We start from the raw sequence: 18,290 nt of genomic DNA, 5'->3' as shown, positions 1-18,290 counted from the left end.
CGCTCTCACTCCCTCCCCCCCCCCGTCCGCGCGGCGCGGCGCGGGGCGCGAGACCGCGGCGTACTTTGCGCCTGCGCGCGGCCGCAACCGCCAGTCAGTTCTCTTCCCCTACCCTTCCTCCCCTTTCCCCTCTCCCCCCTCCTCCTCTGCCTCCTAGAGCGAGACGCTAACATGGAGCCTGAGGACCTGCCGTGGCCCGGCGAGCTCGAGGAGGAGGAGGAGGAGGAAGAGGAGGAGGAGGAACAGGCGGAGGAGCCGGCGAACCAGGAAGAGGACGAGGTGGTGGTGGTGGAGGAGCTGGAGGAAGAGGAGGGGCGGGAGCTGGACTCGGACTTTAACTACGAGAGCCAGCAACGGGAGAGTACGGAGGACGAGGACGACCAGGAGGCCGAGGCCTGGCTGCGGGCGCATCCCGGCCGGAGTTTGCTTCCGCCGTCTCTCCCGAGGCACTTCTTCCCGGAGGACAAGCTGACCGGCCCGGAGAAGGTGAGCCAGGAGGGGAGAGATGTGGGCTGCCGTCGGGCAGGGGGACGGGTGGTCCCTGGGCGCCCCGCCTGCTCTCTGCCCCGCTTGCCTCCTGCTTGCCGCGGGTCACGGTGCCCGGCCAATAATAAGCGCGCTTTTAAAGCCTTGTAGGGGCCATCTCGCATCCTGGGCCCCCATTCTTGTTCAGGTTCTGGTTGACGACGCCAAGTTTCCCGTTCTTGCTGGCAAAGACGTCTCTTGTTTACTCCTTTCGGTGGGTCCCGGGCTTTTTGAATTACACCAGATGTTCCGAGAGCCGGTATTCCCAGTGGGTGTGGTTAAGCAACGCTTTGGGAAGGAGGTGCGGCTCCTCGTGCTCTGCAGGAGGGGAAAACGGCGGTGTGGGAGTGGAGAGACGGGTTCCCCGGGGACTGTTTTGTTGGGGAGACCATTAGATTAGTATGTCTGAAGCGCACGGCTCTTTTTGAGAGATCATTGTGGATTATGGACTACATGGTTAGTCTCCAGAGGCTCCTCGCACATTTGTACTTCGCCGGACCCTCGTTTGTTGCAATAAAGGGGTCCCCAGTCGGTAGCAGGAGGCTTATGCGGCGATTGCAAACAGTCCGGAAAACTAGAAAGCACAAGGTATTAACACAGTGGAGGAAGAGACGATTTTATGGTTGGCTCCTGAAGACCGTTTTAAAAGTAACTACATTTAATTCATTAGCTTCTCAGGGGAAAAAAAGGAAGTTTGCTATATACAATTCAGATATCAAATCGTAAGACGTTTATAAAGTTTCTGTTGTGCGCTGGGGACACGTTTTGGGGACCAAAAGAAGCCTAGGATTTATTATCTAGGACTGCTCCATAGACAAGATGTAAACTGTGCAGAGTAACAAAATACAAGAAAGTACAATTGAAACGACAGAGAAAAGACTTATATAGACCTGTGCTGTTCAGTACAGTCACACTAGGCACATGTGGCTCTTTACATCTTATTTAGTTAGTTAAATTAAAAATTCAGCGCCTCTGTTGTACTAAGTGCTCAATAGCCATACTTGACTAGTGGCTACTGTTGGAAAGTGCAGATATAGAATAGTTCCATAATCACAGTAAGTTCTTTTGGACATTGATGCTATAGACTGTTGTTCATTAAATGGTTATTGTTGTTTTGCCTGGTAAATAGTCCAGTGGGCACTTAACTCATTGAGAATTTATCAGGGCATTAACCTGTTGTGCTGGGTGGAATCTTAGTGAACCCAAACATTTTTTTTTTTAACCTCTGCCTCTTATGTAAGAGGGAGGCAGACAAAATTCATTTGGCCACACGAATAAAAGTAAAACTGATATGTACTAACATGCTTTGAAAGCATACAGTAATGGTATCTGATCTTGTTAGTGAAGCTGGGGAAAGCTTCCCTGAGGAAGTTCTGATAGAGCTAAGATCTGAAGACGAATTAAAGTTGACTAGGCAAAGAGAAGGCCTCTCAGTTGAGGGAAAGGCATGTGGAAAGGTAATGCTGGAGAAAGCTTGGCATTTCCAGGAAACTAAATGCCGGTATGTATAAAAGATTTATTTCCTGAGCTTTGGAAAATCATTGAAAAAGGGGTAAGATTTGTGTTTCAGAAAGATCACTCTTAGCAGAGTGGAGAACAGCTTTGTCAGCAGGATGGGGAGGGAGAAGTGGCAGTATGTCAGGGATGCTAATTAGTAAGCCATTGCAGTATTGCCAGGCAAAAGATGATAATATTTTGGAACAAGAAGGTGTTGATGGATATAGAAAAATACAGACTGATTGGAGAAATATTTAAGAGGTAAAATCATTATACTTATACATTAACTTTACATTATTCTTACACCACTAATGCGTTAGATGTGGAACATCAAGGCAAGAAGGTGTCTGGTGTTAGATTATTGGATGAATGGTTGTGTCAAATATTGAGATATGGCCAGGATAAGGTGGGAGTGATGGGGGAAGGGTTGATGGGATTGGCTGAGATGAGTGTTAAATTATAAAATTGGTTTTGGAGATCAAAGGAGAAGTCTGGGTTCCGATTTCAAGCTGTGAGTTAGCTGCAAATAGACCGTAATTAAAGCCACATTTGTGGATGAAGTCTCCTAACTTTTTAAAAAAATCTTTTTTTAATGTTTTATTTATTTCTCAGAGAGGAGAGAGAGAGACAGTGTGAGCAGGGGAGGGTCAGAGAGCGAGAGGGAGACAAAGAATCTGAAGCTCACAACTGTGAGATCATGACCTGAGCCGAAGTCCAGTGCCGGACAGACTGAGCCACCCAGGCGCCCCTGAAGGCTCCTAACTTTTATTTTGTTCTATGAACTCTTGTTTGAATAACTATTAGTATTTAAATTTATATCTCTAGGGTGGCTGGGTGGGTCAGTCAGTTAAGCATTTAACTTGGACTCAGGTCATGGTCTCGTGGTTCCTGGGTTGGAGCCCCATGTCAGGCTCTGTGCTGACCCCTCAGAGCCTGGAGCCTGCTTCCGATTCTGTGTTTCCCCTTCTCTGTCTACCCCTCCCCAACTCATGCTCTCTCTCTCTCACTCTCTCAAAAATAAAAAAAAAAAAACTCTCAAAAATAAAAAAATTAGCGTCAAATTAAAAAAAATTCACATCTCCAAGCCTAGAGAAAGAGTTATTAAACCACTTTAACTTTTATTACAGACAATGTGAAAAATTATCCTGTTTAATAGTGGTCTATGTGTAATAGACAACCCTACTTCTTAGAGCTCAGTGTTCCCTACCCCTGCCCCAGAAATGTATTGTTTTTGTTTTTGTTTTTGTTTTAAGAGAGATCAGGGATTTTCCTGTTTACCCTGGAGAATCTATGAAGGTATAGATGGTGTTCAGTATTAAAGGTAGTTTTTTTTTTAATGTTTTTTATTTATCTCTGAGAGAGAAGAGAGAGAGACAGCATGAGTAGGGGAGGGTCAGAGAGAGAGGGAGACAAAGAATCTGAAGCAGGCTCCAGGCTCTGAGTTAGCTGTCAGCACAGATTCCGACGCGGGGCTCGAACCCATAAACTGTGAGATCATGACCTGAGCCGAAGTCAATCACTTAACCGACTGAGCCACCCAGGCGCCCCCCCCCCACTTTTTTTCTTTCTAATTAAAGGTAGTTTTAAGGGGTACCTGGGTGGCTCCGTTGGTTCAGTGTCCAACTTTGACTCAGGGCATGATCTCATGGTTAGTGAGTTTGAGCCCCGCATTGGGCTCTGTACTGACATCTAGGAGCCTGGAGCCTGCTTTGGATTCTGTGTCTTCTTCTTTCACTGGCCCTCCCCGGCTCATGGTCTGTCTCTCTTCTCTCTCTTAAAAATGAAGAAATGTTAAAAAAAATTTTTTTTTTAAATAAAGGTGATATAAAGAGTATGAAGATTTTTTTCCTTAGTTTGCTCACATTAAAATTTACCGGCATAAGTTGGAAAATGTTTAAAGGAGAAAAAAACTAATGTTTCTTGCTAGAAATTTATGAACTATAAAATTAAAAAAATTTTTTTTAATGTTTTCTTTTTTAAATTTATTTATGAGAGACAAAGCATGAGCAGGGGAGGGTCAGAGAGAGAGGGAGACACAGAATCTGAAACAGGCTCCTGGCTCTGAGCTAGCTGTCAGCACAGAGCCCAACGCAAGGCCTGAACCCACGAACTGTGAGATCATGACCTAAGCTGAAGTCAGATGCTTAACCAATTGAGCCACCCAGGCGCCCCTAAAATTTTTTGAAGGTGAGTTTGTTGTATAGTATTTAATGCAGTGTATTAAAAGGATGAGACCAAATGATAGGAAACATTAGTTTTGTCTAGTCTTAAGTTAAATGACAAAATTGTAAGAATTTGATTCACTTATGTATCTCTTATTAGATCATAAGGATGTACTAATGGTAATGTATAAGGTAGCAATTAAGTTTGTAGTTGTTAGTGAAACTGAGCTAAGGCATGAGACTTTGTAAGTTCAGAGCGAAATGTGCCCAGCCTTACAACCAAGTCTTTTTATTTATTTTATTTATTTTTATTTTTTAATTTTTTTAAATATTTTTATTTCTAGGAGAGAGAGAGAGACAGCATGAGCAGGGGAGGGTCAGAGAGAGAGGGAGTCACAGACTGAAACAGGCTCCAGGCTCTGAGCTGGCAGTCAGCACAGAGCCTGACGCGGGGCTCGAAAGATCATGACCTAAGTGAAAGTCGGACGCTTAACCGACTAAGCCACCCAGGCGCCCCACAACCAAGTCTTTTTAAAGAGTTTAGAAAGTGAGTGGTTCAAAGCCTTTACTGTGTTGGTCTTAACTCTGCTTCTGCAGACCATTCAACATGGCNCGAACCGTGAGATCATGACCTGAGCCGAAGTTGGATGCTTAACCGACTGAGCCACCCAGGCACCCTGGTTTCCGTCTTTTAACTGGGTCATGAACAGTGTTTGGAAATCTTTGTATGTTTCCTTCCTCTGCTTTTTGCACATCTTCACTCTTACCCTCTAGCCCTCAGCTGATGTTCAACATCCTCCCAACAGGTTATCATTTCATAGAAGAAAACTCAGGCCTGAACCCCTTTTTTACCTTCCTGCTCCCATCTCCAAATTCGTCTGTATAAAATACATATTTTATTATTAAAACTTTTTTTAATGTTTATTTTGGGCGGGGGTAGAGAGAGAGAGAGGGAGACAGAATCTGAAGCAGGCTCCATTTTCTGAGCTGTCAGCACAGAGCCCGACTTGGAGCTTGAACTCACAAACTGTGAGATCACCACCTGAGCCAAAATTGGAGGTTTAACCGACTGAGCCCCCAGGTGCCCCAGTGCATATTTTATTCTTAATATTAATCCTTGTTTTCTTAGGATAAAAACTGTGTCATAGTGTGTTTTCCTCTTAAGGAACTGTTGGATTTTATTTGGGGATATTTTCTAAATGATAATGGTTTTACTTTTTTATTTTTTAAGTTTCTTTATTTTTGAGACGGACAGCTTAAGTGGGAAAGGGGCAGAGAGTGAGGGAGAGAGTAGTATCTCAAGTATTCTCCACACTGCCAGTGCAGAGCCCAACGTGGGGCTCAAACTCCTGAAACTGCGAGTACATGACCTGAGGCAAAATCAATAGTCTGATGCTTAACCGACTGAGCCATCCAGGTACCCTGGTTTTATGTTTTTTAAAAATTTTTTTCTTAATCTGTCTTTGTCAAATTTAGCATCAGTATTATGCCATTTTCATACAAGGTACTGAAAAGATTTTTTTTTTCTATGCCCTGTAACGGTTCAAATAATATAAGAATTTTTCTTATATTTGAAATACATATTTCCAATATATTTCTTATGTTTGAAAAATAATCACTAGTAAAACTACTTTGTCTTTGGGTTCTTTTTAGCATTTTGGTTTGTATAGACTCACTTTTCTTTGTTAATTTTGATAATTTATTATCATTGTAGAAAATCATTTCCGCAGAGATTTCTGGTTAATTATAATGAAATGTTATGTACTGTTCTTTTTCTTTTGTATCTGTGATTTCCATTTCTCATTCCTGATTTTGTGTAATTATGTTTTATTTTTCTCTTGATGTAACTGAGTACTTGTTTATTTTAGTTATTTTTCTTCGAAGAAAACAGCTCTTGGATTTAAGCTTAATTCTATTACTTTTCATCATTTAATACATTAATTTTAGTTTTTATCTTTACTATTTCCCTAATTTATTTTTATTTTACTTGAATGCTTTGTTTAAATCCTTAATTACTTATTTGAAAACATTTTCAACAGCTTTATTGAGATGTAATTCATGTATCAGTTTACCTTTATTTTTTTATTTTTTTTTTATTTTTTTTTTTAATGTTTTATTTATTTCTAGGAGAGAGAGAGAGACAACGTGAGCAGGGGAGGGTCAGAGAGAGAGGGAGTCACAGACTGAAACACGCTCCAGGCTCTGAGCTGGCAGTCAGCACAGAGCCCGACGCGGGGCTCGAACCCACGAACCGCGAGATCATGACCTAAGCGAAAGTCGGACGCTTAACCGACTAAGCCACCCAGGCGCCCCCAGACGGTTTACCTTTAATCGAAGTGCATAATCAGTGGTTTTCAGTATATTAATAGAGATGTGCAAGCATGATTACAGTTAAATTTAGAACATTTTCATCATCTCAAAAAAAAACCCCTAAACCCTCTACTTTTTTTTTTTTTTAATTTTTTAATGTATGTTTATCCTTGAGAGAGTTGAGAGAGACAGAGAATGAGCAGGGAAGGAGCAGAGCGAGAGAGGGACACAGAATCTGAAACAGGCTCCAGGCTCTAAGCTGTCAGCACAGAGCCCGACGCAGGGCTCGAACCTACGAACCGTGAGATCATGACCTGAGCTGAAGTCGGACGCTCAACAGACTGAGCCACCCAGGCGCCCCTAAACCCTCTACTTTTTACTTCTTCTTCCCCCCTCCCAACTCCCCATCTTCCATTCCTCTAATCAACTGTTAATCTGTTTTTTCCTCTCTTTAGATTTGCCTGGTCTGGGCATTTATTATAATATAAAAAGAATCAAGGAGTATAACGTCTTTTGTGACTTTTTTCACTTAGCATAATGTTTTCAGCAAACATCCATGTATATAACATGCATCAGTACTTCATTCCTTTTTGAGGCTGAATAAAGTTTCGTTGTATGGGTAAATGTATTTGTTTATTCATTGGTTGATAAACATTTGGGTTTTTTTCTACCTTTTGGCTGTTATGAATAATGTTGCTATAAACATTTATTTACAAGTTTTATTTGGACATGTTTTCATTTCTTTTGGGTATATATTTAGGAGTGGAATTGCTGGACATGTAGTAACTCCATATTTATCCTTTGAGGACTGTTTTCCCAAATGGCTGCTGCACTATTTTACATTACCACAAGCAGTGTATGAATGTTTCTGTCTCTTTACCTCTTTGTGAACACTTGTTATTATCTGACTTTGATTATAGCCATTGTGGTGGATATAACGTGGTATCTCATTGTGGTTTTGACTTGCTTTTCCCTGATGGCTTACGATATTGAGCATCTATTCTTGTGCTTGTTGGCCATTTGTATATCTTCTTTGGTGAAATGTCCATTCAGATCCTTTGTTCATTTTTATTTTGGTCATTTGTCTATTTACTGTTGAGATATAAGAATTCTTTATTCTTCATATTTTCCACAATGTGAATTTAATATTCCCTTATAAGGTATCTGCTTTGCAATATTTTCTGCCAGTCTGTGTTTTTTTCACATTCTTGACAGTGTTCTTTGAAGCACAATAGTTTTTATTTTATTTTAATTTCATTAGTTAATTTTTTTTTTTTAAATATTTTTATTTATTTCTAGGAGAGAGAGAGAAAGACAGCGTGAGCAGGGGAGGGTCAGAGAGAGGGAGTCACAGACTGAAACAGGCTCCAGGCTCTGAGCTGGCAGTCAGCACAGAGCCCGACGCGGGGCTCGAACCCACGAACCGCGAGATCATGACCTAAGCGAAAGTCGGACGCTTAACCGACTAAGCCACCCAGGCACCCCTAGTTAATTAATTTTTTAAAGCCCCAATCAATGCAGGGCTTGAACTTATGACCCTGAGATCAAGACCTGAGCTGAGAACAAGAGTCAGAGACATTTAACTGACTGAGCCACCCAGGTACCCCAAAAGTTGTTATTTTGGATGAAGTCTTAATTTATCTTTTTTTTTCTTTTGTTGCTCATACTTTTGGTGTTCTATCTTAGAATCTGTTGCCAAATGTGAATACATAAAGATTTACCCCTATGTTTTCTCTAAGAGTTTTATAGTGTTTGCTCTTACATTTAGGTATGCGATTAATTTTGAGTTAATTTTTGTATGTGGTGTGAGATTCTTTCATATGTTGTTACTCAGTTGTCCCAGCACCATTTGTTGAAGAGGTTATTCTTTCCAATTGAATAGTCTTAGCACTCATGTTGAAAATCAGTTGATCAATAAGGTATGGGTTTATTTCTGGACTCTCCATTCTATTTCATTATTCTATATGTCCAACTTTATGCCATACTACACTTTTTTTTATTACAATTGCTTTGTAGTAAGTCTTGAAATAAAGATGTGTGAGCCCTCCCACTTTGTTTCTTTTCAAGAGTTTTTGGCTATTCTGGGGCTCTTGCAATTCCACATGGATTTTAGGATCAGCTTGCCAATTTCACAAAGAAGCCAGCTGGTATTTTGATAGGAATTGCATTGTATCTGTAGATCAATTTGGGAGTATTGCTGTCTTAGCAATCCTAGGTCTTCTGATCTATGAACATGGTATATCTTTCCATTTACTTAGATCTTTTGTAAATATATTCAATAATGTTTTCTACTTTTCAGGGTAGAAGTTTGATACTTTTGGTTTTTTTAATGTTTTATTTATTTTTGACAGAGAGATAGAGACAGCATGAGCAGGGGAGGGTCAGAGAGAGAGGGAGACACAGAATCCGAAGACAGGCTCCAGGCTCTGAGCTGTCGGCACAGAGCCCAATGGGGGGCTCGAACCCACAAACCGTGAGAGCATGACCTGAGTTGAAGTCGGATGCTTAACCGACTGAGCCACCCAGGCGCCCCCCGACACTTTTTTTTTTCTTAAATTATTTTAAGCATTTTATTCTCTTTGGTGCTATTTTAAGTAGAATGTTTTTAAAATTTCAATTTCGGATTGTTCATTGCAAGTGTGTAAAGAGACACTTGATTTTTGTATGTTCATCTTGTCCCCTGCAACTGTGCTGAACTCATTTATTAGTTCTAATAGATTTTTAGTGGACTTTCTGATATCTTCTGTATACAAGACTGTGTCAAATGTGAATACATATAATTTCATTCTTCTTGTTTAATCTGAATGCCTTTTATTTATTTTTCCCTGCCTAATTTCCTTGGATAGAGTCTTCAGCATAATGTTGAATAGAATTGGTGAGAATGGATATCCTTAACTAGGGTATCCCTAATCTTAGGGGGAAACATCCAAACTTTTCACTGAAAGTTGGATGTTACTTGTAGGTTTTTCATAGGTGCCCTTATCAGATTAATGAAATTTCCTTCTACTCCGTTTGTTGAACACAGTTTATTATGAAAGGTTGTTAGATTTTGTCAAATTATTCTATTATTTGGCGTATTAATTGATATTAGGTTGTTAAGCCACGCATGCATTCTGGGGATAATTTACTTCATCATGATGTATGAATATTTTGTATGTTGTACAATATGGGAATACACACACCGATACACACACACACAAATTTGCTAGTATTTTTAAAAATAATTTTTGAGGGGCGCCTGGATGGCTTAGTCGGTTAAGCTTCCGACTTTCGCTTAGGTGATGATCTCGCAGTTTGTGGGTTCGGGCCCCGTGTCGGGCTCTGTGCTGGCTGCCAGCTTGGAGCCTGGAGCCTGTTTCAGTCTGTGACTCCCTCTCTCTCTGGCCCTGCCCTGCTCACGCTGTCTCTCTCTTTCTCTCTCTCCTAGAAATAAATAAAACATTTTAAAAAAATAATTTTTGAATCTATAGTCCCAAGATAATGGTCTATAGTTTTTTTGTGATATTTTTGCCTGGCTTAGTACCCAGGTAATACCAGATTCACAAATGAGTTGCAATTATTCCTTCTTGGGGTGCCTGGGTAGCTCAGTCAGTTAAGCGTCCGACTTCAGCTCAGGTCATGATCTTGCAGTTTATGAGTTCGAGCCCCGCATTGGGCTCTGTGCTGACAGCTCAGAGCCTGGAGCCTGCTTCAAATTCTGTTGTCTCCCTTTCTCTCTGCCCCTCCCCTGTGCTCTCTCACACTCTTACTCTCTAAAATGAAATGAAATGAAATGAAATGAAATGAAATGAAATATTTAAAAAAAGATTATTTCTTCTGTTTATGAAGGATTATTATTAATAATTTTTTGACTGGTAGATTACATCATATTAGTCTGGGCTTTTCTTTGGGGAAGATATCTTAATTACTAATTCACTCTCTTTTCCTTGCTATATGTCTATTCAGATTTTCTATTCCTCCTTGGGACAATTTCAGTAATTTGTGTTTTCTAGGTGTTTGTCCATTTCTTCCAAGTTATCAAATTTCTTGACATACAGTTTTTCATGGTATTTCCTTGTAATTATTTGTATTTCTGTAAGATTGGTAGTGAAGTTCCCCCTTTAATTTCCTGATTTTAAGTAATATGAGTACTCTATTTTTCTTATTGAGTCTGAGTAAAGGATTTTCAACGTTGGTGATATTTTCAAAGACCCAGCTTTCAGTTTCATTGATTTTTTTACTATCTTCTATTTCATTTATTTTACTTTTAGTCTTATTTTCTTCCTTTTGTTTTCTTTGGGTTTAGTCTTCTCTTTTTTTAATTTACATTGCATGGACAGGCTGTTTTTGAGATCTTTGTTCTATTTGTAATGAACACACTTGTAGCTATAAATTTCCCTCTGAGTACTGCTTTAGCTGCCGCTCATAATTTTGGTGTATAATATTTTTGTTATCATTTCAAAATATTTGAAAATTCTCTTTGTGATATCTTTTACTGATCCATTGGTTATTTAAGAACCTGTTGCTTAATTTCCACACATTTATGAATTTACTCAGTTTCCTTCTGTTACTGATTGCTGCCTTTATTCCATTTTATTTGCAGAATAAACTTTTCAGGTTTTCAATTATTTAAAAATGTTGAGGCTTGTTTTATGACCCAACATATGGTCTGTCCTGGAGAACATTCTCTGGGTGCTTGAGAAGAATGTGTATTCTGCTGCTCTAGGGTGAAGTGTTCTATTATATTTGTGGATCTAGTTTGTTTATGGTGGTGTTCACATCTTACATTTCCTTGTTGGTCTTCTGTCAAGGTGGCTGCTTTATTTATTTATTTATTTATTTATTTAAATTCTTTTTACGGTTTATTTATTTTTGAGAGAGAGAAACAGAGAACGGAGAGGGGAGGAGCAGAGAGAGAAGGAGACACAGAATGTGAAGCAGGCTCCAGGCTCTGAGCTGTCAGCACAGAGCCCGATATGGGGCTTGAACTCACAACCTGTGAGATCATGACCTGAGTTAAAGTCGGATGCCCAACCAACTGAGCCACCCAGGTGCCCCATGTCCTTTTTTTAAAAATTGACTTTTTGGGAGCAGACTTCTTTACAGAAAAATTAAGCAGAAAGTACAGAATTCCTATAGATTTCCTCCTCCCTCCCAGTTTTTCCTATTATTAACATCTTGCACTAGTGTGGTGCATTTGTTACCGCAGGAATTTTTTGTTTATCCAGTGTACATGAAACCAATATACATGAAAGTTATGTTTATATTATACTGTAGTCTGTTATGTGTGTAATAGCATTATGTCTAAAACAACAATGTACATACTTAATTTAAAAATACTTTATTGCTGAGGTACCTGGGAGGCTCAGTTGGTTAAGTGTCCGACTTTGGCTCAGGTTAGGATCTCACAGTTCATGGGTTTGAGCCCCATCGTGAGCTCTGTGCTGACAGCTCAGGGCCTGGAGCCTGCTTCAGATTCTGTGTCTCCTGCTCTCTTTGCCCCTCTCCTGCTCACATTCTGTCTGTGTCTCTCAAAAATGAATAAATGTTAAAAAAAATATTGCTAAAAAATGCTAACCATCATCTGAGGTTTTAGCAAGTTGTAATCTTTCTGCTGCTAAAGAGTCTCACCTTGATGTTGGTAGCTGCTGACTGATCAGGGTGGTGGTTGCTGATGGCCAGTGTGGCTGTGGCAAGTTCTCAAAATAAGACAACATTGAAGTTTGTTGGTTTCATGAATGGTATCTCTAGCAAGTAATGTTGTTTGATAGCATTTTACCTGCAGTAGAACTTCTTTCAAAATTGGAGTCAATCTTCTCAAGCCCTGCCACTCCTTTGTCAGCTAAGGTTACACACTATTTCAAATCCTTTTTTGTCATTCCAATAGTCTTCACAGCATCTTCACCAAGAGTAGATTCCATTTCAAGAAACCATTTTCTTTGATTTGTTCATAATAATCAACTCCTCATCCATTAAAGTTTTATCATGAGATTGTAGCAATTCGATCACATCTTCAGCCTCTACTTCTAATTCTAATTCTCTTGCTATTTCTATCACATCTGCAGTTACTTTTTCCACTGATCTTGAACCCTCAAAGTGAGGGTTCATACGTGAGGGTTGGAATCAACTTTTTCCAGAGTTTTGTTAAGGTTAATATTTTGACCTCCTTCCATGAATCATGAATATTCTTAGTGTCTTCTAGAATGATGAATCCTTTCCAGAAGGTTTTTAATTTACCTTTCCTAGATCCATTAGATGAATCTCTTATACTATAGCCTTATGAAATGTACTTCTTCAATAGTAAGACTTGAAAGTCAAGATGACTCATTGATCCATGGGCTGTAGAATGAATGTTGTAGTAGGCATGAAACCAGCATTAATCTTGTACATCTTCATCAAAGGTCTTGGGTGAGCAGGTGTGATCTCAGTGAGTGGTAATATTTTGAAAGGAACCTTTTTTCTGAGCAGTAGTTCTTAACAGTGGGCTTAACATATTTATTAAACCATGTTGTAAACAGACATAACTGTCCTCCAGGGTTTGTGTTTCTCTTTATAGAGTACAGGCAGAGTAGATTTAGCAAAATTCTTAACGGCCCCAGGATTTTCAGAATGATAAATAATCATTGGCTTCAATTTAAAGTCACTAGGTGCATTAGCTCCTAAGAAGAGAGTCAGTCTGTCCTTTGAAGCTTTGAAGCTAGGTGTTGACTTCTTTCTAGCTATGAAAACCCTAGATGGCATCTTCTTCCAACATAAGGCTATTTTGCCTACATTGAAAATCTGTTGTTTTGTGTAGCTACCTTCATTAATTATCTTAGCCAGGTCTTCTGGATAACTTGCTTTGATGCTTCATGTTAACACTTTTGTGACGGAGATGGCTTTCTTCCTTAAATCTCATGAACCAACCTCTGCTAGTCTCTTACTTTTCTGCAGTATCCTCATCTCTCTCAGCCTTCATACAATTGAGCATGGTTGGGCCTTGCTCTGGATTAGGTTTTGGCTTAAGGGAATGCTAGATTGTATGCTAAGAGTATGTTGAGTTTTGTAAGAAACTGCCAAAGTGTCTTCCAAAGTGATTGTACCATTTTGCATTCCCATCATCATTCAGTAATGAATAAGAGTTCCCATTGTTCTGTACTCTGAGCAGCATTTGGTATTGTCAGTGTTTTGGATTTTGGCCATTCTAGTAGGTGTGTAGTGATTATATGATGTTGAGCACCTTCTCATGTTCTTGTTTTCCAGATATATATCTTTTTTTTTAATTTTTTAATGTTTTTTATTTATTTCTAGGAGAGAGAGAGAGAAAGCGTCAGCAGGGGAGGGTCAGAGAGAGAGGGAGTCATAGACTGAAACAGGCTCCAGGCTCTGAGCTGGCAGTCAGCACAGAGCCCGACGCAGGGCTCGAACCCACAAACCGCGAGATCATGACCTAAGCGAAAGTCGGACGCTTAACCGATTAAGCCACCCAGGCGCCCCTAGATATATATCTTTTTAATGAGACATCTGTTCAGATCTATTGCCCATTTTCTAATTGGGTTGTTTATTTTTATATCATTGAACTTTAAGCGGTGTATTTAACAGTCCTTTATCAGATATGTCTTCTACAAATGTGTTCTCCTAGTCTGTCGCTTGTCTTTTCATTCTTTTGACATTGTCTTTCATAAAACAGTAGTTTTTTAATTTTAATGAGCCCAATTTATTAATTATTTCTTTCAAGGATTATACCTTTGGTGCTATACCTAAAAATTCATCATCACATTCAAGGTCATCTAGGTTTTCTCCTATATTATCTTCTAGGAGTTTTATAGTTTTTATAGTTTAGCATTTTGCACTTATATATGTGATCTTTTTGAGTTAAATTTTGTGAAACATGTAAAGTTAGTGTTTAGATTAATTTCTTTTCATTAGATTCATTCCTTTGGATGTAGATGTCTAGTTGTTCCAGTACCATTTGTTGAAAAAACTGTCTTTGCTCCCTTATGGTACCTTTGTTCTTCTGTCCAGGATTGGTTGACTGTATTTATGTGGGTCTATTTCTGGGCTTTGCTCTGTTACAGTGATCTATTTGTATGTTCTTTTGCCAATACTACATTTTTTTGATTGCTGTAGCTTTATAGTGAGTCGTGAAGTCAGATAGTATCAGCCCTCTCACTTTATCTTCTTTAATTTTATGTTGGCTGTTCTGGTCTTTTGCCTTTGCTTATAAACTTAAAAAGATTTGTCAATATCCACAACGTAATTTGTCTGGAATTTTTATCGTGATTGGAATTGTGTTGAATTCCATAACATCACGTTATGAGGAGCTGACATGTTGACAGTATTGAGTCTTTCAAACCACGAACATGGAATATCTGTCCATTTAATTAGCTCCTCTTTGATTTCTTTCTCTCTTGATTTCTCTCATATAGATTTTGTACATATTTGGTTAGATTTATACCTAAGTATTGTAATTTTGGGGCACGCTACTATAAATGGTTATTGTTTTTTAAATTCCTAATTCCATTTGTTCATTGCTGGTGTATAGGAAAGTGATTGACTTTGGTCTGTTTTTAATGTTCAAGAGTCATTCACAAACTCTCTATCCATCCGCTTTTTTTATCCATTCGCCTCTCCATGAACACATGGGCTGTTTCCATGTTTGGCTATTGTAAATAATGCTGCAATAAACATAGGAGTGCATATATCTTATAGAATTAATGTTTTCATATTGTTTGGGTAAATGTCCATTAATGGAATTACTGGATCATATAGTAGTTCTATTTTGCATTTTTAGAGAAACCTCCATACTGTTTTTCACAGAGGCTGCACCAGTTTGCATTTCCACCAACAGTGCACAAGGGCTCCTTTTGCTCCACATCTTTACCAACGTTTGTTTCTTGTGTTTCTGATTTTAGGCATTCTTACAGATGTGAGGTGATACCTCATTGTGATTTTTATTTGAGTTTCTTTGATGTTGAGCATCTTTTCTTGTATCTGTTCACCATCTGATGTCTTCTTTGGAGAAATGTCTGTTCATGTCTTCTGCCCATTTTTAATTGGATTATTTGTTTTTTTGGTGTTGAATTATGTAAGTGTTTTATATATTTTGGGTACTAACCCTGTATTGGATGTGTCATTTGCAAATATCTTATCCTGTTCAGTAGGTAGGTTGTCTTTAGTTTTGTTGTTTCCTTTGCTGTGCAGATGCTTTTTATTTTGATGTAATCCCAAATAGTTTATTTTTGCTTTTGTTTCTCTTGACTCAGAAGACATATCTAGAAGAATGTCGATGTGGCCAGTGTCAGAGAAATCATGGCTTGTGATCTCTTCTAGGATTTTTATGGTTTCAGGTCTCATATTTAGGTCCTTAATCCATTATAAGTTTATTTTTTGTACATGGCATAAGAAAGTGGTCCAGTTTCATTCTTTTGCATGCAGCTGTTCAGTTTTTCCAACACCATTTGTTGAAGGAACGGACTGTCTTCTATTACATATTCTTGCCTCCTTTGTCAAAGATTAATGATCGTATAATCAATTTATGTTATATTATTAATGTTATATTATTTCTGGGCTCTCTCTTTTGTTCCATTTATCTACATGTTTTTGTGTGTGCCAGTACTATTTTAAATTTTTTTTAGTGTTTATATATTTTTGAAGGAGAGAGAGACAGAGTATGAGTGGGGCAGGGGCAGAGAGAGAGGGAGACACAGAATCTGAAGCAGGCTCCAGGCTCTGAGCTGTCAGCACAGGGCCCAAAACTCAGGGCTCTAACTCAGGAACTGTGAAATCATGACCTGAGCCAAATTTGGATGCTTAACCGACTGAGCCACCTAGGCACCCCTGTATTGTTTGATTATTGTCGCTTTGATCTTGAGATCTGAGATTGTGATACTTCCAGTTTTATTTTTATTTTTGTTTTTTCCTTTTTTTTTTTTTAAATTTGAGAGAGAGAAAGACTGCATGTGCTTATGAGTAGAGGGAGGGGCAGAAGCAGGTGGAGGGGGAGAGAATCTCAAGCGGGCTCCATGTTCAGCCTGGAGCCTGATGTGGGACTCAACCTCATGACTATGAGATCATGACTTGAGCTGAAATCCAGGGTCAGATGCTTAACTGCCTGAGCTACCCAGGGACTCCTTTCTTTCTCAAGATTGCTTTGGCTATTCGGAGTCTTTTGTGGCTCCATACAAGGATTATTTGTTCTAGTTCTGTGAAAAATGTTTCTGGCATTTTGATAGGGATTGTATTAAGTCTGTAGATTGCTTTGGGTAGTATGGACATTTTAACAATATTGGTTCTTCCATTCGGTGAGCATGGAATATCTTTTCATTGTGTTGTCTTCAATTCTTTCATCAGTGTGTTACAGTTTTCAGAGTACAAGTCTTTCACCTCCTTGGTTAAATTTGTTCTTAGGTATTTCATTATGCTTCAATATGTTTTGTTCTGATATTACTGTAGCCATTCTACCTCTTTTATGATTGTTTGCATAGTGAATCTTTTTTATCTATCCTTTAACTTTTAACCTCTTTGTCTTTTTGAGCCTAAAGTGCATCTTCTATGGATAGCATACAGCTGAATCTTCTTTTTCATGCAATCTAACACAACATATGCCTTTGATTGGATTGTTTAGTTCATTCACATTTAGTGTTATTGACATGTTTGGAATTGTTTCTGCTATTTAGCTTTTTATTTCTGTATGTCTTGTGTCTGTTTTGTTTCTTTAGTCTTTGTATTGCCACATAGAAACTTTATGCCCATATAGGTCCATTCCCTACCCCTTCTTTAATGCTGTTACTGTCAGGCAGATGTCTACATGTGTTACATACTCAGCAATATGTTGTTATAGTTAAAACTTTATAAAATATTAGGTTTTTTGAAGAATCTGACAGAATGTAGAATAACAAAGATGTATGTAGAGATTGTTATATAAACCTTCTTATCTCTTTTTTGTACTCTTCATTTCTTCCTTTCTTTTGAGTTGCTATCTGGTGCCATTTTCTTTTCTCTCTTTTTTTTTTTTTTTTTTTTTTAAATTTTATGTTTATTTTTGAGAGAGAGAGCTCAAGCCAGGAGGGACAGAGATAGAGGGAGACATAGAATGCAAAGCAGGCTCCAGGCTCTGAGCTGTCAGCACGGAGCCTGATGCAGGGCTCAAACTTATGAACTGTGAGATCATGACCTGAGCTGACGTCGGAAGCTCAACAGTCTGAGCCACCCAGGTACCCCATGGTGTCATTTTCCTATTCATTGCACTCTGTTCCTGTTGATCTCCTTTGTGTTGTCATTATTGAATATGCTTATATATTATAGGCCCAACAATACAATTAGATATATATTGTTTGATATAGTTGCTTTTTAAATCAGTGAAAGGAAGAATGGAGAAGTTTGCAGTTGTACTGTCTTTTGCAGTTACCTGCAAAATTGCTTTGATTGGCTCTTTTTGTAGTTTTCTATAAATTTGAATTACTCACTGGTGTCACTTGATTTCATCCTGAAGAACTTCCCTTAGTGTTTCCTGTAAAGCAGGTTTGTTATCACGAAGTCTTAAGGTTTTGTTTATCTGAGTCTTAAATATTTTTTAAATTAATTGTGACTCAATACACATAACATAAAATTTACCATCTTAACTGTTTTTAAGTGTGCAGTTTGATAATAAATACATGAACATTGTCGTACAACCAGTTTTCAGAACTCTCTTCATCTTGCAAAACTGAAACTCTGTGCCCATTAAACACAGCTTCCCATTCCTTCTCACTCCAGCCTCTGGCAACCACCATTCTACTTTATGTTTCTATGAAGTTGACTGCTTTAGGTACCTCATTTAAGTGGAATCTTACAATA

General features: G+C 38.8%; 1 protein-coding gene across 2 annotated transcripts in view; it reads left to right on the top strand.

Moving 5' to 3' along the window:
- Positions 1-171: 171 nt before the first annotated feature.
- The window catches only part of ALMS1 (ALMS1 centrosome and basal body associated protein), a 193,603-nt gene continuing 175,484 nt past the window's right edge, over positions 172-18,290 (top strand). For both annotated transcript variants that reach the window (XM_077766284.1, XM_077766283.1), the window contains exon 1: positions 172-486. In XM_077766284.1, the coding sequence (XP_077622410.1) occupies positions 172-486 (315 nt within the window). The remainder of the gene's footprint in view (positions 487-18,290) is intronic.

Source organism: Crocuta crocuta, unplaced genomic scaffold (assembly GCF_008692635.1).
Source record: "Crocuta crocuta isolate KB4526 unplaced genomic scaffold, BGI_CrCroc_1.0 scaffold113, whole genome shotgun sequence".
Classification (NCBI taxonomy): Eukaryota; Metazoa; Chordata; class Mammalia; order Carnivora; family Hyaenidae; genus Crocuta; species Crocuta crocuta.
The sequence above is the reverse complement of the archived record's forward strand: the minus strand, read 5'-3'. Positions and strand labels throughout refer to the sequence as shown.